The 21,005-nt window shown below is 46.6% G+C and overlaps 1 protein-coding gene across 4 annotated transcripts in view; it reads left to right on the top strand.

The window, feature by feature from the left end:
* The window catches only part of FAM227A (family with sequence similarity 227 member A), a 78,295-nt gene that overhangs the window by 1,283 nt on the left and 56,007 nt on the right, over nucleotides 1–21,005 (top strand). For 2 of the 4 annotated variants that reach the window (XR_004343914.1, XR_004343912.1), the window contains exons 1-3: nucleotides 4,048–4,314; nucleotides 12,824–12,900; nucleotides 13,721–13,870. Coding sequence is in view for 1 of the 4 variants with exons in the window: in XM_032594038.1 (XP_032449929.1) it covers nucleotides 1,884–2,025; nucleotides 4,232–4,314; nucleotides 12,271–12,340; nucleotides 12,824–12,900; nucleotides 13,721–13,870 (522 nt within the window). In the remaining 3 variants the exon portion in view is untranslated. Of the gene's footprint in view, nucleotides 1–1,791; nucleotides 2,026–4,047; nucleotides 4,315–12,270; nucleotides 12,341–12,726; nucleotides 12,901–13,720; nucleotides 13,871–21,005 lie in introns of those variants that run through there. The other 2 variants (XM_032594038.1, XR_004343913.1) reach the window with 2 other exon arrangements.

The raw sequence follows: 21,005 nt of genomic DNA, 5'->3' as shown, positions 1-21,005 counted from the left end.
CACCGCTGGCTTGTGTCGGGCACTCAGTAAGTAGTTCGTCATTGCTGAAGGCAAAACTGAATCCTGATTCCAAAGTCAGCATTGTTTTAACGTATTTAACATGCTTAAAATTGTTTAACCTGTTAACTTTAAACAGAGGGCATTCGCACTTCGGCTGCCAGGATACTTGCTACATGAGAGCAGAACGTTTGCTATTCTCCTGCCCCCAACACCGTGCAGTGTTGTTCATTCCATGAAGTTCATTGTCTCCCCCATCCGTTTTTCCTCCCCAAGTAGTGAAGGTAAAGACTTGTCATATCTCAGAGAATACCTAAAAGGGTATGATGGAAAATTCAGAAGAGAACGGCATGCGTATCTTAAACATTCCTTTTAAGGAGCATAGTAATAGTCAATTCTTCCATTAGGCATGAGTAAGAATGTTAAGTTAAAGCAAGAGCCTTCTTGACAGGGTTGCCCTAAAAGCCTGCTTTTCAGAGAACATGCTATAGTTTTCCAGTCATGCTGGGGAGTGAGTAGGAGGAAAACAAGGGAGCCCTGCAGTGCACCTGCTTCCACCTTACCCCTCTCCCCCTTGCCTACATGGCTTATGGCTGGGAGCAGGAAAGAGGAAATAGTATTGACCTGGGCCTGGGACAGCCTTTCCTGCAATCCAGCTGACTTGGGACAGCCCCAGGCCCTAATGGATAGCTTCTCTGGACTAGAAAGAAGCGTGGTGAATGAGTCTAAAATGGAATCAAATATTGACTGTGCCGAACCCCTAGGGAGCAACTTGCCTGATGGAAAAAGGTGTGGAAGCAAATAATTCCCGTTCAGAATTGTAAGTGCTGTAATGGAGAGATGAAAGCAGAATCCTGAACTTTCCAGAGGAGGGGTGGTCACTAATGGCCTAGAGTAATTCAGGAAGGTTTTCTAAAAGATGTGTCACCTGGGATGTGCATTGACTAGATGGAATTGCATGTGTAAAGGCGTAGAGGCCAGCAGCATAGCACAGCAGGGACGAGGAGCAATTTCAGAGGGGCGGGCATATAGGATGAGTGGTCGCGTAGAAAAGGGCAGAGCAGAAGGCATCAACTGAAGAAAAGGGAGAGAGGATGTGATGAGAGGGGCCTTGGTTAATTTTCCCACTAAACTACCTTTCCTCTCTCCTTCCATTATGTATGAGCTTCTTGAGGGCCGATCTGAGTCTTTACTTCCTTAGAAACAGGCCTATGCCACCAGGCTCAGGATATGGAAGATCCACAAATGGTAGAATGAACTCCTGGTTAATAAGCAAGGATCCAGGAGGGCAGTCCAGCCGGAGTGTTCTGAAGGCAGGAGGAAGAGTGGTGATGGGGCCAGCATTCTGGGAGGGGGCAGAAAGCCTCAGGTAGATCACCAGCTTCATGCTGAGGAGATAGGCCCAGTATCATAGAATCAGAGCAGCTGAGAGCCGAAAAAGGGTCTTAGGAATCTAATCCAAATCTCTGACTTTGCAGATGAGCCTCAGAGAGACAGAAATTTGATTTCCTTTCTAATTTGGAAACTGATTTGCTGGGTGCTCTGGAGCCCTGGCCTTTCCAACACTCTAGTCTCCTTACTGTAAAAACTAGAACAGCTTTCTTGGCAAACAGGGGGAACATCGACAGGCCAGAAAAAGTTGATGTGTCTGAAATCCTCAGTCAAGAAGGGCGTGTCAGATGAAGGCCTTTATCCCCCGTGTCACAGGCAGCGTGCACCTTGCCATCAGCCCTGCTTACCAGACGAGCGTGGTTGTGCTTTCTAAGGTGGTTCTATGGTATTTGTGATTTCCAGGAGGCTGGCTGAACAGAGAACAAGATCGGAGCGGGAAATGAGAGATTCTTAAGTGGAAACGTACTCTTTGTCAGTTTACGAGAAACTGGATCATGGCTTACTTCAGGAACATAGATACCATCAATGTCACTGCCTTGCCAATGGTGCCAGTAGACGAGCACCTGACTGTCTCCCTCGCTGCACGGAACGCAATGAAGAATGCCGCAAGGAAGAATCTGGAAGACAATCCACCCTGTATCCTTTTATGGTACCGTCTACAATCCAGACCAAATACACCTGCTGCAGACCTGTAACCAGGGCTTGTGTCTGTCACACACGTTATTAGCTCCTTTCCTTATGTGCTCATTGATTTTTTTCAATTAGTTAAGCCCGACCTATGCTCTAAAAGAATTTGAGACTGTGAAGGGTTGTTTGGTTTGAATTTATTTTACTAGGATAATTGGAAAGAGTCCCAAAGGAAGAAGTACTGGAAATATTTGTTGACATATTCGTTGAAATATCTTCTGTCTTCCAAAGAATTATAGTTATAGGTAGCAAATAAGAAGTCATGGTGAAGCCCTCGGCCCTCAGATAAGTGAGCTTGAGACCCAACTTTGTTGGGGCGCCTGGGTGGCTCCGTTGGTTAAGCATACAACCTTGGCTCAGGTCACAATCTCACGGTTCATGAGTTCGAGCCCCGTGTTGGGCTCTGTGCTGACAGCTCAGAGCCTGGAGCCTGCTTTGGATTCTGTGTCCCCCTCTCTCTCTGCCCTTCCCCTGCTCTCACTCTGTCTCAAAAATAAGCAAACATTAACCAAAAAAAAAAAAAAAAAAAAGACCCAGCTTCATTGTTCTCATTCCAATTGGCCTCACTTCTCACCTGCCAGGCCTCCTACCTGGGCTCAGAGTTTGCCCTCTCTGGCATCACCTGGACTCTTCCAGAATCTTACTTCTCTAGCACTCCCTTTATTGATCCACATCTCACTTGTGACTCTGAACTCTATGCCAGGGACCCGCAGAACCCCATCTCTGGAGGACCTTAGAGCTCATCCGGCAAATAACCCTCTCAGGTTATAAATACCGCCAGATGGTCCCATCTCATAAAGAGCCCATTGACCTTCAAGTCCCACTGCTGCCAGCCAAAACATGTGTCCCTCTGTATCCCCTCGCTTTCTACACCTCTCAGAAACCCTTCTCAAGATGAGCACAAGTGATCCCATCAGAGGCTGCTTCAGGGACTCACTTCCCTGGCCCTTTTTCTAATGTCCCCTCTTCCTCCTTAATCCCACACTCCTCTCAACCTAACTAACCCATTTCCCTTCCTATGATTTTCATGTCCCTCCTTGGCGTCTTCGTTGGTCAAGTGTCCTCCGGTTTATAAGAACCCTTGAGGATAATGGAAGTAAGAGTGAACCCTGCTTTTTGTGAAGGCAGTGAGAAGTGATAGGATTATGGGGCTTCTGCAAAGGATATATCCTAGACCGATTGAGGCTAAGACGGAAAGAAATGCAAACCTAGAGAGGGTGACAAGAGGGGCCATTGAACTAGGCAGAGACTTCAACAGTGATAAACAAGGTTGAGATACCCTCCGATCCAGCCATGCCTCACCTGAAAATGTCTCTTAAAGCAATAATCCAAAATATGGAAACAACTCTCTGTGTATACCACAGCATTATTTACAATTGCAAAAAAATGATGAACAACTTAAGTGTTCAATAGCCATGAAACAATTAAGTGTATTAAAGTACATTCTCCAAGTGGATTCATATAATGCCATTTAAAATACTATGAAGATTATTTAGCTCTATGGAGCATGATCATGATAATGAATGGAAGAGAAGTCCGAGTCCTAAAGCAGGCATTCACTGAGATTACAATTATGTAAAAAGGTATGTGTATAAAAAATACTGGAAGGAAATCTCCCCGAATCCTAACAGAGGTTGTTACGGTGGTAGCAGAATGGGTGTTTCTTTTTATGTTTTTCCAAGGTGTCTAGGATGTGGTTAGTTTTCATTTAGAATTGATAAAGCCACTCATTTATTTTTTTTTTAATTTTTTAATGTTTATTTTTGAGAGTATTTTTAATGTTTATTTTAATGTTTATTTTTGAGAGAGAGAGAGAGAGAGACACAGTGTGAGTGGGGGAGGGGCGGAGAGAGAGGGAGACAAAGAATCTGAAGCAGGCTCCAGGCTCTGAGCTGTCAGCACAGAGCCCAATGTGGGGCTCGAACTCACGAACTCATGGACCGTGAGATCATGACCTGAGCCGAAGTCCAAAGCTTAAGGGACTGAGCCACCCAGGTGCCTAAAGCCACTCATTTAAAATGATAAAAGAAGTGTGAATGTTTGCAAAGAAAGTAGTTTAGTGGAGAGAGTAAGGGACTGTCCTTGCCAGCCTAGTCCCATCCTGTTCCTGCATGATTAGCACCCAGAAAATTTCCTTAGCAAATTCACCTGCCAGCCTGCCTTATTGGTTCCATCCACCAGGTGAACGAAACGATTGGGGAGCTAGATCTGAGTCCCAATGCGTTGGCCAACAACCTGGTGAGTTATGGGTGCTGAGGTAAGGCTTGGGGCAGCAAGGGCTCCGGGAGTCCCGCCCATTTATTTGAAAGCACCTTTGCACAATAGGGGTCTCAGAGATATATTTTATTAATTAGCAAGCTTTCTTTTTTGGAGCAGTTTTAGTTCACAGCAAAATTGAGCTGAAAGTACAGAGTTACCACATACCCCTGTCCCCATGCATGGGCAAGCTGCCTGTCACCACACTGGTACATTTGTTACAAGTGATAAACCCACATTGACGCATCATTATCACCCCAAGTTCGTTGTTTACATTAGGGCTCTCTGTGCTGTACATTCTATGAGTTGGGACAAATGTGTAATGACATATATCCACCTTTGTAGTATCCTTTTTTTTTTTTTTTTTACATTCATTTATTTTAGAGAGACAGAGCGTGAGCCAGGGAGGGGCAGAAAGAGGGAGACACAGAATCCAAAGCAGGCTCCAGGCCCTGAGCTGTGAGCGCAGAGCCCGACGAGGGGCTCAAACTCACAAACGCGAGATCATGACCTGAACTGAAGTCGGATGCCCAACCGACTGAGCCACCCAGGCGCCCCACCTTAGTAGCATCCTACAGAATAGTCTCACTGCCCTAAAAATCCTCCCCCCCATTTACGGCGCCCCCGCATCTCCTGGCAACCACTGAACTTTTTGCTGTCTCCATATTTGCCTTTTCCAAAATGACAGAGTTAGAACCATACAGGATGCAGCCTTTTCAGATCGGTTTCTTTCACTTAGTCATATGCATTTAAGGTTCCTCCATGTGTTTTCATGGCTCGATAGCTCGTTTCTTTTTGGGGCTGAATAATATTCCTTTGTCTGGATGTGCCACAGTTTATTTATCTGTTCACCTACGGAAAGACCTCTCGATTGCTTCTAAGTTTTGGCAATTATGCACAAGGCTGCTGTGAACATCTATGTGCAGGGTTTTGTGTGGATGTGTATTTTCAGTTCATTTGGGTAAATAGTGAGGAGCGTGATTCCTGGACCATCTGGTAAGAGTATGTTTAGTTTTGTAAGAAACTGCCAAAGTGTCTCCCAAAGTGGCTGTACCCTTTTGCATTCGCAGCAGCCATGAATGAGAGCTCCTGTCACTCCACATCCTCACCAGCATTTGGTGTTATCAGTGTTCTGGATTTTGGCCATTCTAATCAGGATATAGCGATATCTCCTTGTCGTTTGAAGTTGCGATTCTCTAATGACATTGAACATCTCTCCATATGCCTACTCGCCATCTGTCTCTCTTCTTGAGTGGGGTGTCTGTTGAAGTCTTTGCCCCATTTTTTAAAATTTTGTTTTGTTTTATTTAATTTATTTTTTTAATATATATATTTTTAAATTTTTACTTATTTTTGAAAGAGGGAGAGACAGAGCATGAGCAGGGGAGGAGCAGAGAGCGAAGGAGACACAGAATCCGAAGCGGGCTCCAGGCTGTGAGCTGTCAGCACAGAGCCCTACGCAGAGCTCGAACTCATGAACCATGAGATCATGACCTGAGCCGAAGTTGGATAATTAACTGACTGAGCCACCCAGGTGTCCCTGCCCCATTTTTTGATTGAGTTGTTTGTTTTCTTATTGTTGGGTTTTAACAATTCTTTGTGTATTTTGGATAACAGTCCTTTACCAGCTGTGTGTTTTGCAGATCTTTTCTGCCACTTTACTTCCAACTAAATCTAACCCCATTACCCCTGGCGTCTTGCTTTCCACCAGGCTCCTCTGTCCCCAGGGCCCAGACCTGGTGAATGCCTCTGCAGGTTTTAGCCGCACCCCTATCCCAACTTTTCTGGTGCTGACTTTTAGGGTCAGTTCATCTCTTGAGTTAGTCTTTTTGATTTATTTTTTAAAATTTAGCAGTGCCTGGGTGGCTCAGTGGGCTAAGCATCTGACTCCTGATTTCAGCTCAGGTCATGATCTCACAGTCAGTTGTGAGATCGAGCCCCACGTTTGGCTCTGCGCTGACGATACAGAGCCTGCTTGGGATTCTCTCTCCATCTCTCTGCACCCCCCCCAAATAAATTAAAATTAGAATTAAAAAACAGTTTATTGGGGCGCCTGGGTGGCGCAGTCGGTTAAGCGTCCGACTTCAGCCAGGTCACGATCTCGCGGTCCGTGAGTTCGAGCCCCGCGTCGGGCTCTGGGCTGATGGCTCAGAGCCTGGAGCCTGTTTCCGATTCTGTGTCTCCCTCTCTCTCTGCCCCTCCCCCGTTCATGCTCTGTCTCTCTCTGTCCCAAAAATAAATAAATGTTGAAAAAAAAAATTAAAAAAATAAAAATAAAAATAAAAAACAGTTTATTTATTTATTTTTTTTATATATATGAAATTTATTGACAAATTGGTTTCCATACAACACCCAGTGCTCATCCCAAAAGGTGCCCTCCTCAATACCCATCACCCACCCTCCCCTCCCTCCCACCCCCCATAAACCCTCAGTTTGTTCTCAGTTTTTTTTTTTTTTTCAACGTTTATTTATTTTTGGGACAGAGAGAGACAGAGCATGAACGGGCGAGGGGCAGAGAGAGAGGGAGACACAGAATCAGAAACAGGCTCCAGGCTCTGAGCCATCAGCCCAGAGCCCGACGCGGGGCTCGAACTCACGGACCGCGAGATCGTGACCTGGCTGAAGTCGGACGCTTAACCGACTGCGCCACCCAGGCGCCCCATGTTCTCAGTTTTTAACAGTCTCTTATGCTTTGGCTCTCTCCCACTCTAACGTCTTTTTTTTTTTTTTTCCTTCCCCTCCCCCATGGGTTCCTGTTGAGTTTCTCAGGATCCACATAAGAGTGAAACCATATGGTATCTGTCTTTCTCTGTATGGCTTATTTCACTTAGCATTACACTCTCCAGTTCCATCCACGTTGCTACAAAAGGCCATATTTCATTTTTTCTCATTCCTACGTAGTATTCCATAAAAAACAGTTTAAATGTCAGGACAATGCATCCTTATTCTAAAATATTCAAACCATCTCCAAGTATAAAAGTAAACCGTAAAATTTACTTCACTCCCAGCCCTTTACTTCCTCCTGAGAAGTAACCACTATTAATTGTTTGTTTTGTATCCTTCCAGAGTTTTTTAAAAAAAATATTTTATTTTTCTTTGTGGATGGAACTGGAGGGTATCATGCTAAGTGAAATTAGTCAGTCAGAGAAAGACAAATATCATATGACTTCACTCCTATGAGGACTTCAAGAGACGAAACAGGTGAACGTAAGGGAAGGGAAACAAAAATAATATAAAAAAAGGGAGGTGGGCAAAACATAAGAGACTCATAAATATGGAGAACAAACAGAGGGTTACAGGAGGGGTTGTGGGAGGGGGGATGGGCTAACTGGGGAAGGGGCACTAAGGAATCTACTCCTGAAATCATTGTTGTACTAGATGCTAACTAGTTTGGATGTAAATTTAAAAAAATGTAAATTAAATTAGAAAAATTTATTTTTTAAATAATGTCTACATGGGGCTTGAACTCATGACCCTGAGATCAAGAGTTGCGTGCTCCATCAACTGAGCCAGCCAGGTACCCAAGAACTTTTTCTATACATTTAGAAACATAGAACACATATATTTAGGGTTATCGTTTTCTTTTTTTAATGTGACTAGGGTCATACCATAAATACTGTTTTTGTAACCTGCTTTTGTTTGTTTTGTATTCATTCATTCATTTATTTATTTTTAGCCTGAATAACTCTTGGAAATGCTTCCAAGTCACTGCTGCGGATCTGCCCTGGTCTTTTTGTGACCGCATAATATTCTCTTTGTTGGATGCGGCATCATTAATTTATTCCCTACCGATAAATATTTCGGTGGTGTTTTCGTCATAGTGAACACGTGAATATTTCTGTATTTGTATCTTGGGGCTCATTTGCAAGTATTTCTGCATGCTAGAGTCCTAGAAGTGAAATTTCGAATTTTGGTAAATGCAGTCGACTTGCCTTTCCCAGAGGTTCCGCCATGTTTTCACTCACGCAGCAACGAGACCATTAGCTTCACTTGCCCCTACCTACCCCACCATCGAGTAGAGCTTAGAATTAAATTGTGAATAAAGGCAACATTCACACACACACACACACACACACACACACACACACACACAACTTGGAGTGATTCCATAGAAGTTAAGAAACCTCGTCTCTCTGTGTGTGCCTGTGTAGGCAGGAGAGGTATAGCATTAGGGACACAGACTCCAGAATAAGACGGTCTGTGTTTAAATTCCTGCTCCGCCATTTTCTCACATTGTGAAACTGGGTTAATTGTTTAACCTTTATGAATCTCTGTTTTCTAGAGAATGGTGATAACAAAAATAATGTATCTACCTCATAGGGTTGTTGTAAGAATTAGAGGAGTTAAAACTCATGAAGCCCCTTAAATCAGGCCCGAGAAGAGTGCCTGGCTCACAGGAAGGACATTCTATATGTATGAACGTGTAGGAGAAAAGTCTGGAAGGATACACACCAAACAGTCAATGGGGTCATTTCTGGAAAGGGGGTGGTATGGAAGGCGAGTAAACATGTTTTTTACTCTGGATACTTCTGTAATGTTGTTTACAAAAGGAATGTATTTGCATGTCAGTTCTGTGATTTTTTATGATAATTTTAAAACCAAGAGGAAGAATATTTTGCTCCCAGAAACAGGATCTGGTGGCTACTTAAGATTGTCGAGCATTGGGGCGCCTCGGTGGCTTGGTCAGTTAAGCGTCTGACTCTTGATTTTGGCTCAGGTCATGATTTCACGATTCGTGGACTAGAGTCCCATGTCGGGCTCTGTGCTCACAGTGCAGAACCTGCTTGGGATTCTTTCTCTCCCTCTCTCTCCCTGCCCCTCCCCTGCTCATATTCTCTCTCTCTCTCTCTCTCTCTGTCTGTCTCTCTCTCGCTCTCCTGCCTCTCAAAATAAGTGAGTAAACATTAAAAAGAAAAAAAGATTGCCTAGCATTGGCATATCTCCTCAGGTGCCCTTCGTGGCCAGTGAGAACCAAGGTAGGGCTGGTGGGAGCAACCTTGGGTCCTCATATGACCTGGAGGAAGGGACCCCTTGCCTGTCCTTCCTGTCCTCTGCCCAAGCGGCTGGTCAAATCTGTCAGATGCTCACTGCCTTCTGCCACAAGAGCCCATCCCTAGGCTACCCTGCCCAAGCTCTGTTGGCTGCGGTTTGCCCTGCCCTGTGTCCACCTTGACTGTGCAGCCACTTCTCCTGTGTCGGGGCCATAGCCAGACTGGTTTCTCCAGCCCCCATGCTGCCGTGCTGCCTGGCACCTAGCCCTGTGCCTAGTGCGTAAGAGGTGCTTCTTAAGTGTGCACTAGTGAACGAATGAGCCCCAGATCCTCTTCCCCACATCCCACATCACCATGTCCCTTTTCTGTTCCTTCTTCCATGCCCTAAGTATGGGCTTCCCACCTCTCTGGCCGTGAACCTTGCTTAGCTCTTCTTCAGCTTTATTTATTTATTTATTTATTTATTTATTTATTTATTTTGAAAGTGAGAGAGAGAGGGAGAGAGCACATGAGAGAGACAGAGCATGGGAGAGGGGCAGAAAGAGAGAGAAAGAGGGAATCCCAAGCTGGCTCTGCACTGAGCACAGAGCCTGACGTGGGGCTCGAACTCACGAACCGTGAGATCATGACTTGAGCCGAAATCAACAGTCAGATGCTAAACTGACTGAGCGCCCCACCCCCCCGCACCGGGTACCCCTTGCTTGGCTCTTCCTTCCGGCCCCCTTCCCCTCAAGAGCTCCACTCATAGCACAGCCTCACCATTCACCCAGTGGCAGGCACATTCCTTCCGCTCTCCGCCTGGACGTCCTCACCCTAGAAGGGACTTCTCTGCATCCCGTACCCCAAGACTAGTGGAGGGGCCCCTTCTGGGCACATTGCTGGCATCCTGTACCTCCCCACTGCAGCACTGGCCACCTCAAAATCCCTGGCTTCTCCCCACTAATCCCTGAAACCTCAGCAGGGTTCGCTGCTCTCTGCTGCATCCCCGACACGGGCATAGCATTGGCCTTGAGCAGGTGCTCAGGAAATACTTGTGGAATGAATGATATGGTTGCAAATCCTAGCTTCTCTCCTGTATCTCAGCCTCATATTCCCAGCCACCTAGAGCAGTGGCACCTAAACCTAAGTGATCATCAGACTCCCCTGGGAGGTTTTTAAAAAAACTAAAAGTGAAAAGAGCATCACGTGGGACCGTGTGTTCTGCGTGCTCTCATTTGAACACGATGTCTCCGGAAGGCTATGCAAGAAATTAAGGGTATTGGGTGGAGGGAGGCAGGAGGGAGACTTTTTACTCTACTACTTGATTTTGTACCTTGTGAATTATTTACTGGTTTTAAATTTTAAGTAGAGAACTATTCAGGAGCCACAGTACGTAAACAATTCATGAGCTGAGGCAGACGCAAGGAATGAACTTCTCCATTGAATTGGTGTATCTGAAAAACTCCCCAAGTAGGGGGACAGCCCCACTTGTAGGTACCACTGTCATCTCAGATGCACACGGCCCAGTGCTGGTCTCATCGTTGACGCCTAAAACTCGCTGGTCTCCCAACGTTCACCTATCCGTTCTGCTCTCTCCGTGTGCAAATCTTGTCCATCCTTCCAAGGCCTTGACAATATGGGCTACAAGTGGCATCCCGGTAAGGACCAGAGACACCGCTGTTCCACTGCCTTGGCTCATACCCCTCCCGTTCATTCATCGTGCCTTATCTTGGCCTATGTTTTTGGAGTGACAAGCGTTGACATGTAGACCTACCAGTGTGAGCCCTTTCCCCATCTACATACACCTGCGCACATGCTCATAAAGGGGGTAGAAGACTGGAGGGGGCGTTTCACAGTTTATCAAGCACGACAGATGCCTCATCGTTTCCCCCAGTGTTCGTGGGTGGTCCTCTGTGACTCTTCTAGTTCACACTACTCTCAGTTGCTTCAAACCCAAATGTAGCAATTTAGGACCTACTTGGCCCACGTGTGCTGATGTCAACTGTCCAAACAGATTGTAAATTCCTAAAGGCGAGGACACAGAATCCTCATTCTTCGTTGACTTTGTTGTCCAAGAGCAGTGCCGGGCTCATGGCCGGCGGTCAGTACAACTTGTTGGGTCACTGACATTCATTTTTCTTTCCTTTTGTTCCCTCAGGAGGGGATGCGGGAATGGGGGAGGAGGAATCAGAGATCAAGAGAAATCTGTTGAGAAGTCAAGGGTGTGGTGATTAATAATAATAATAATAATTAGCCTTTATTGAGCAGCTCCTATCTGGTAGTAGCCTCCGCACTAGTGTTTTAAGATGCACTAGGGGCGCCTGGGTGGCTCAATCGGTTAAGCGTCTGACTTCGTCTCAGGTCATGATCTCACTGTTTAGGAGTTCGAGCCCCACATCGGGCTCTGTGCTGACAGCTCAGAGCCTGGAGTCTGATTCTGTGTCTTCCCCTTTCTCTGCCCTTCCCCTGCTCACACGCGCTCTCTCTCTCTCTCTCTCTCTCAAAAATAAATAAACATTTAAAAAAATTTAAGATGCACTCAATACTGTATATCCAATCCTTACAAGGACCCTAGAAGGTAGGTATCATTGTCCCCTCACAGAGAGTTTAAACAATAGCTTTTAGCCCAGGGAGCTTGATTGGAGCCCCATTCCCACATCCTGTACCTCCTCAGAGGTATAGACAAGAGGAGGCATAGCCAGGAGGAGGGGCAGCGTGGGAGAAGGCAAGGTGGGGGCATGTATCGGTGGTGACACTCGGTGGGGGTGGAGGTGGGGTGGGAATGAGGTCAGTGACACCAGTGGCCGCGGAGACCCTGGCACCTACGGGGAAGACAGGGAGGCGCTGCCACAACCTCTGCTCCAGACCTTTTGCGTGCCAGCAGGGGAAATGGCCTGATCTCTGACCCTCATCCCGCACCGAGATCTGCACAAATCCCTAATGCCCCATTTCTTTCTGGTTTTTGAAGGCAATTGAGAGATTTGAGTTGGAGAAGAAGGCTTTGAGAGAGAAAAGTCACGGCGACCCGGGAGACAGAGGCAAAAATCCTTTCTCATAGCCTTGATGGTGTTTCTGTGGGGTTTGGCTATTGTTAGAATCTCAAATGCAGTTAAGCAGGAATCCAGCATTTCAACCGAGGATAGCTTTGTCCCCTTCTGGAGGAGTCTCATGTCTGACTTGCTGGCATTGGGCAAGTTAGGAGGGAAGGACGGCGCACTTAGAGACGGCCTACCAGGTGGCACTTCTCCTATTAAATCTTTGCAATGCCCCCAACTGTGGGCTAGGTGCCGTTGAACAGAGTTTACAGACGAGGGAACAGGCTTGGGGGCAAGGGGACAGCTTGTCTGCGGTGGGTCCTGGATCCAGGGAGCCAGCAACTCAGGCGGGGACCAGTGAGACTAACAGTGTGACTGTCCTCTGACAGCTCAGGCTGAGTGAGTGAAACACCACAGCTATGGTTACTGCACAGCGATGGACAAACCTCGTGGCTACATCCTTTCTCTTCTTCCATTCTTCTGCAGACAAGAGTCACAGAAAATCACAGCATATTTGCAGAGGCTCGGAATCTAGGAATGTCAAATCTTTCGTCAATAAAAGGGTAAGGGATCTGCTGCTGGGTCTCTCTCTGACTGGTTTCTGCTGGGCATGAAATAGATTTTAGTCCTGGGGAGGGGACGCTTGGCACCTGGATGGTGATTGTGCAGGAAAACTGCAGAGTGCCCTTTTTAGAGGATCTTAAAGTAGTTCACTCTCTCTGTCTCTATCTCAAAACAAATAAATAAACACACTTAAAAAAAAAAGAAAAGTAACTCAGTCCCCCAAAATGTTTCCAGCAGGTGCCTCTGGTGATGGCAATTGGTTTTCTCTTTCCACTTTTCTGTATCTTCACATTTTGTATAGTTGTTATATTGCCTTTTTTCCCCAGAAATTCATAATGAATAAACCCAAGGGGGAAACTGTATGCTCCAAATTATTAATGACAGTAATATTAATTGGAAGTAATCCGTGAGTAGTTAATTAAATGATAGCCCATCTTCATAACAGGATCTATTCTCTGAAGTGATACATTTGAAGACAGTGTAGCAATGTGGAAAATCTAAGGTGGAGAAAGCAGGACACTGTGTGTGTGTGTGTGTGTGTGTGTGTGTGTGTGTGTGTGTGTGTATTTATGTATTGTAACATGAGTCGAGTTATGTCTGCATATTTGTAAACATGCTCAGAGCCTGAAAGGGAAAATAGAAATAATGTAAATCATTTGGTAAGAGGTGCTGGGGTCCTGAATGTGCCCCCATTTTGTCCAGTTTCTATAAGCTTGTTACACCATCTTCGTGATAAAAAGGGGAAGATATCCTAGTTTTTAGTTTTAGTTTAAGCTGTCAAATGATGGACCTCATTTTCATATCTGCTTTTTGTTTCAGAAAACAGCAGATAAAAATCTGTTGGTGGAGCTGTACCAGCACCCACATAAATTTAACAGCGCTGTGCCAAACAGGCTTCCAAATGGGGTGAACTTCTGTGACATGGTGGGCAATGTGGTCCGGGCTGAGAGAAACTGCCTTAGTGGCAAGGTAAGGAAAGAGAGTGGGCAGCTCACCAATGTTACCAACTGTGTGATCCCCCTGCTGTGGGCCCAGCTGTACCCCAGCTTTACAGCAACCATGTGGCAGACAGACATAGCTGTCCCCGTTCTATACCCCAAGGAACTGAGTCAGGTTCACTAAGTAAGTCAGTTTCCACGGCCAGACAGTTTGCAAGTAACTGAGCTGAGATTAGAACCCAAGCCCATGTTCCCTCCAAAACCTAGATTCTTCCTCCCTGAGCACTCATTTCCAGACTGTTTTTTTTCATTTTTAATTTTTTATTAAAATTATTTTTAATGTTTAGGGGCGCCTGGGTGGCTCAGTCGGTTGGGCGACCGACTTCGGCTCAGGTCATGATCTCGCGGTCCATGAGTTCGAGCCCCGCGTCGGGCTCTGTGCTGACAGCTCAGAGCCTGGAGCCTGTTTCAGATTCTGTGTCTTCCTCTCTCTCTGACCTTCCCCCGTTCATGCTCTGTCTCTCTCTGTCTCTAAAATGAATAAACATTAAAAAAAAATTAAAAAATAAATAAAATAAATAAAAAATTCTTTTTAATGTTTATTTTTGCGAGAGAGAGACAGAGCACAAGCAAGGGAGGGCAGAGAGAGAGGGAGACACAGAATCCGAAGCAGGCTTCAGGCTCTGAGCTGTCAGCATAGAGTCCGATGTGGGGCTTGAACTCACAAACCGTGAGATCATGACCTGCGCCGAAGTCAGACTCTTAACCGACTGAGCCACTCAGGTGCCCCCAGACTGCTTTGATCATGTGTCTCATTGGCAAAAAATTTTGAGCGTGCACCATCATGATCTATGTTTTTTTGTAAATGATATACATACATGCTCTGTTGTCAACTGCTACATTATATATTAGTAATCTTAATTTCTTATTTTTCTTAGTTAGACATTAGTTAGAGTATTTTCCTCCCACGTCCCTTGGTGCCCCTTGGGGAGAACAACCACTTGGAGAGCAGTGCATTGGAGCACGCTGGGTTCCTTGGGAAGCAGGGCAGAGGGTGGGGGCAGTATTCCAAGGCCTAGAATATGTGAGACCACCCAAGAGGTGGGGATGAGTGCAGAGAAGTGTGGGGAGGGGAGGAAGCCCAGGAAATGGTACCCGCAGCCCTATAGCTGGTCTCATCGCCCTTCATGGTGTCCCCAAAGCAGCTCCAATCGTCGTCCCCTGCCGGGACCCAGGTTCTTAGCCTTGTCTACCTGTACTTCCCACTGCTGCCTCAAACCACTTACTACCCCGTCTCTCTCTCTTTTCTCCTCCTCCCTCTGTCCCTTTGTCTCTCTTTCCCTCGCTCCTCTCTCCCTCTGCCCAGCCACCTTCCTTCACTCCCTCCTCTCTTCACGATTTCTCCCTGCTGCCTTCTCTCCGGCGGCGATGTCTCTGCATCAGCTCCGTCGGTCTCATTCCTCTGTGTCTTGCATTCAGACTTTCTCAGAGTGATGGTCTGTTTGGGCCAGCCGCCGCCCAAGATGACAGTGGTATTTGCTGGAGTTCCAGCGCCTGGCTCCAGCATGGACTGCAGTCAGCAAGTGGACAGCTGCCTTTAACCAGTCGGTAGGGGCTCTGGGCCCAGGTGCCTGGTCCCCTGCCGTCTTTGGCAGAGGGGTGGAGGAGCGGCGGGCACTCACAGTGTCACATTCCCTCCAGGACAGTGCAAGAAGATATTCCCCACATTGTTATTTGGGACAGCAAGAAACTGGAAGGAAGGTAGTGCCTCTTGGTGGCTAAGTAGCTCTCTGGGCTCTAGTTTCTGCTGTAAAGTAAGGATAAAAGCAGTCTCTACCTGGAGGTGTTATTGTAACATTAAATAAGATCCTTATCTTATTTAAGTGTATAAAAAGTCCTTAGCGCAGTGCCTAGTAAGTCAGAAGTTCTCAAAAAAATGGTAGTTTTTATTATCAGTGCTATTAGCTTAATGATGAATAATAGAAGACTAGCACGGTCATTTGGGGTATATGTATCATGGACTATTTAGCCATTAAAATCAATGTTTACAAAGAGTGTATTGTGCTATGCTTTGGCGTTAAATGAAAGATATCAGCATATAAAACTCTACAGTATGATGCTACGTAAGCACATATAGGAAAATCTGGTGACGGAACCATAGTAGATATCACCGATGTTCACTGAGTGATAAGGTCATACTTTTTTTTCCCTCCTTTGCCTGTGCTTCAAAAAAAAAAAAAAAAAAAAGAACGGGGCACCTGGCTGGCTCACTCAGAAGAGCATACGACTCTTGATCTTGGGGCTGTGAGTTCAAATCCCACCTGGGGTGTAGAGATTACTTAAATAATAAAAAAAAAAAGTTAAAGATAGATGATAGATAGATAGATAGATAGATAGATAGATAGATAGGAGAAAGATTTGAGAACAAATAGGTTGTATGTTTTATGGGCCTGTTGTCCCTGTGTGACCTTCCAGCCCATGACTTTGCTTGCCCTGCACAGGCCCACTGGCACAGCCACATGTATTCGTGTTCCATTTGCTGTGTGGGTAGCCCCGAGGACAGTGACTGCTGTTACTTAATGTTCCATTTTTAAGGTCCCATGGGGAATGTTCTCCTTAGGCCTTGATCCCCAGAAAAACTACACATCCCCTGGCATGATTTTAGTCTTATAACTGGTGTTTTCCTTCGGCTCCCAGGAAACTCAAGGCAAATTTGTGTCTTGGCTTAATTTTAATTTTTTTTTTTTTTTTAAGATTTTATTGGGGCACCTGGGTGGCTCAGTCTGTTCAGCATCTGACTTCAGCTCAGGTCATGATCTCACCGTTCATGAGCCCTATATCGGGCTCTCTGCTGTCAGCACAGAGCCTGCTTCAGATCCTCTGTCTCTCTCTCTCTCTCTCTCTCTGCACTTCCCCCCAGCCCCCCCAAATAAATAAACATTGAATTTTATTTTATTTTATTTTATTTTATTTTATTTTATTTTATTTTATTTTATTTTATTTTATTTTATTTTATGTTTTTATTTTTGACACAGAGAGAGACAGAGCATGAGCAGGGGAGGAGCAGAGAGAGAGGGAGACCCAGAATCCGAAGCAGGCTCCAGGCTCTGAGCTGTCAGCACAGAGCCCGATGCAGGGCTTGAACCCACAGACTGTGAGATCATGACCTGAGCCGAAGTCGGACGCCCAACCGACTGAGCCACCCAGGTGCCCCTAAACATTGAATTTTAATTAAAAAATAAAAACTAAAAGATTTTATGTTTATTTTTCTTTATTTTTGAGAGATAGACAAAGCACAAGCAGGGCAGGGGTAGAGAGAGAGGGAGACACATCAGAAGCAGGTTCCAGGCTCTGAGCTGTCAGCACAGAGCTTGACACGGGGCTCGAACTCATAAACTGTGAGCTCATGACCTGAGCCGATGTCGGATACTTAACCAACTGAGCCACCCAGGTGCCCCAAAACTAAAAGATTTTATTTATTTAAGTAATCTCTACACCCAAAGTGGGGCTTGAACTCACAACCCTGAGATCAAGAGTCACATACTCCATTGACTGAGCCAGCCAGGCACCCCTGTGTCTTACCTTTATTTATTCAAAAAAAATTTTTTTAACATTTATTCATTTTTGAGACGCAGAAAGAGACAGAGCATGAGCAGGGGAGGGGCAGAGAGAAAGGGAGACACAGAATCCGAAGCAGGTTCCAGGCTCTGAGCTGTCAGCAGAGAGCCTGATGCAGGGCTCGAACTGATGAACCGTGAGATCATGACCTGAGCCGAAGTTGGATGCTGAACTGATTGAGCCACCCAGGTGCCCCATTACCTTTGTTTTTTTTAAAGTTTATTTATTTTGAGAGAGACAGAGAGAACACAAGTGGGGGAGGGGCAGAGAGAGAGGGAGAGAATCCCAAGCAAGCCCTGCACTGTCCACATAAAGGTGGATGGGGTCTGAACCCATGAAACTGTGAGATCATGAACTGATCTGAAATCAAGAGTCAGACCCTTAACAGACTGAGCCACCCAGGCACCCCCCTGTGTCTTACCTTTAAAAGGACCCTGTTCCAGCCTGTTCAGGGGCCATTGCAAACCCTTCCGTGCCTCCTCGAACCCTCTCCTCTGTCACCGCACCTTCCCTCTTGGCAGTGACATTGCCTCTGCTCTGGAGAATCGGGAGGCCATCACTAGACCGTGAGCTCCATGAGGACGAAAGGCCCGTCTCCCTGGGTCAGTGGTTGGCCCCAGCCCGGCACCGAGCCGAGCCTCGGAGGCCAAGAGCTGCCCTCACATTCTCACTGCCATTCTCTCCTCGGTGCTGCTGTGACCCACCCCCATTCCTTTCCCATCACTGAAAGTGGCCGTGTCTGTCCGCCCTTGGCTCTCAGAAGGCCAAGTCCACAGGATGTGTTTCTGTTGTTCCATTAGATGACCTCTCTGTAGAACTGGCCCAGAGGATGACTCCCTGCACTTGACAGTTGTATCCTTCCTCGGTCCCTGTAGCAGCTTCTCCGTCTATGCAGGCAGCACGCTTTGGCCTTCCAAGCCCACGTTCTTCAGGACCCCTGCCTCTGCTCCGTCTTCTTCCTCTACACAGACTCATGGGCGGGGAGGGGGTGGACATGAGTCATCTCCCCGCATGAGGCTAATCACACTTAGGGACTGTGTCACCACCTCCAAACCCCATGCTGCACTCCGACTCCCATATCCCCCCACCTCCTGCCCTTCTCAGACTCATGACACTGCTTCTCCTGTCTGGTTGAAAACCGTAGCCTTCCAGCCAAGCATAAGCCAGTCTCCTCCCTGGTCCTCACCCCTGCGTCTGAGCCATCACTGAGATTCACCTGCTGTCTTCCCTGTACCTCCTCCTCCTCCTTGCTGCCACTGCCAAGTTCAAGCCCCACACCTTCCTGTCTGGATCACTGCACCTGCTGTTTAGCATGCCTTCTGTCTGGCCATCTCAGTCCCCTCTAATGTACCTTCTCCCTTCTTCCTCTGGTCTTTTTTTTTTTTTTACTGTTATTTTTTTAATTTTTCTTAATGTTTATTTATTTTTGAGACAGAGAGAGAGCATGAGCAGAGTGGGGGTAGAGAGAGAGAGGGAGACGCAGAATCTGAAGCAGGCTCCAGGCTCCGAACTGTCAGCACAGAGCCTAAGGCCAGGCTCGAACTCACGAGCTATGAGATCACGACCTGAGCCGAAGTCAGATCCTCAACTGATTGAGCCACTCAGGCACCCCCATCCAGTCATTTTTACTCTCCCCGGTACCCCAGAGCCCCTCTATATGCCCCTGGGATTCCTTCTCTTAAGGCACCCATCACACTGCATTATAAATGTCTGCTTACTTGTGAACATCTCCAGGGCAGGGACTCTCCATCACCATCTACGCACCTAGTAGGTGCTCAGTAAATAGCTGTTGAGGGGCTGAAATGAACTTTTTGAAAGGAAGCAAGAGTGTGAATAAATAAGTAAGAGCTAGCGCACCTTTAGTGAGTGTTTCCTAAGTGCCTGACACTGTTCTGAGCACTTTGTGTGTGTCACTCACTCATGTAATGGTCATGGCAGTCCTCGAGGCAGGGACAATCGCTGTCCTCTCCATTCTCCGTGATGCTGGTAGGCTGGGTCCAAGGGTCCCTGGCTGCCCACAGGATAGAAATCAAATGGGCCAGCAGGAAGTGAAAGCAGAGTTTATTAAAGGTATAGAGAGAGTGCAGGTAGAGACAGAGTGTCTGGGAGACTCAGAAAGAAAAGGGATATGAATCTTGTCTATGTTTGGGGTCTAGGGTTTTTACTGAAGATGGTGTTCTGGTGTATGTGTCCTCTCAGGCATCCGGGAACTGTTAAAACAAAGACAAAGGCTCAGGTGTTATTCCTTGGAGCCCGGGGGTCTTAGCATCAAGATGTTTAGCATCCGTGGTCCGGAATATGCATATGATGGTTTTTCTGGTCATTCTCACCCGGTCCTCCCTTAGATGTCTATTCTAAAGAAATCATCAACTCCTTGTACTTTACAAGGAGGACAGGCACCATTTGCATTATGAGGCTTGTGTAAAGTGGGGTGTGCAGGTCCTAGCAAGAATAGAAGAGGAAAAAGGAGCAAAAAGCAGGGTCTTTTTTTTTAAGTTTATTTATTTATTTTGAGAGAGAGAGCATTAGCTGGGGAGGAGCAGAGAGAGAGAGAGAATCCCAAGTAGACTCGAACCCACAAACCGCAAGATCATGACCTGAGCCAAAACCCAGAGTCAGAAGCTTAACCGACTGAGCCACTCAGGCCTCCCACAGAAAGCAGATTCTTATGGAGTCCTTCAGTTTCCCTCTGTCGTCTGGTTGAGGAAGCTGAGCACATACAGGTTCAATAACGTTGCTCAAGGCCACACAGCTTCTTAGCATAAGAGCTGGATTTGAATCCAGCTGGATTCGAAGTCTGTGCTCTGAACTGCTCTGACTGTATGTTTTCTCTAAGGAAACGTGAGGAACGGTGAAAAAGACAAAGCAGAGAGCTGGGCTCAGAGAACTCCCTGCCGATGAGGGAGGCTTATCCACGCACCCTGCCCCCAGCTTCCATAGGCCTGAAGGGAGAGCCAAGGAGTGTCCCCCTTTGCATCCAAGAGGGGGCAGGAATGGGATCTCTTTGCTCTTCATAATGCTAAGAGGCAGCGTGTGTGGTGTCTCTGGGGTCAAGCTGCCTGCTGCGGAGCCTCCCCGGCCATGCGAACTTGGGCAAGAGTCCTAAACTTTCGGACCCTCCCTTTCCTCTTCTATAAACCGGGGATGCCTGTAGTAGCTACCACCTAGATGGTAACAAACGAAACGAGATGAGGGGTGAAGGGCACAGCCCTGTGCCAGACACATGGTAAACATTCAACAAATATTACACGTCATTACGCTATTAAGATGATAGCTCTGGAATCAGAGTCAGGTTACCGGGTCGCCTTGCAACGAAGTCTGAATTTCCTGCCCCTCCGCGTTCGCTGATAATTCCGATTTTAGAGTTGCATGTGCTTACCGTGAACCCCGCAGAATCTCCTGGTCCAGTGACTTGCAGCTGTGTAGCATGTGTGTTTGTTGATTGCCGCTGATCGGAGTAGGTGACAGAACGGGGAAGCTGCCTCCAGTTACAGATTCCAGTGCTGGCTCTGCCACTCGCTGGCTGTATCTCTTTGGGCAAGAGACTT

The sequence above is a fragment of the Lynx canadensis genome, chromosome B4, assembly GCF_007474595.2.
Source record: "Lynx canadensis isolate LIC74 chromosome B4, mLynCan4.pri.v2, whole genome shotgun sequence".
Classification (NCBI taxonomy): Eukaryota; Metazoa; Chordata; class Mammalia; order Carnivora; family Felidae; genus Lynx; species Lynx canadensis.
This window is presented reverse-complemented; position numbering and strand designations above follow the sequence as displayed.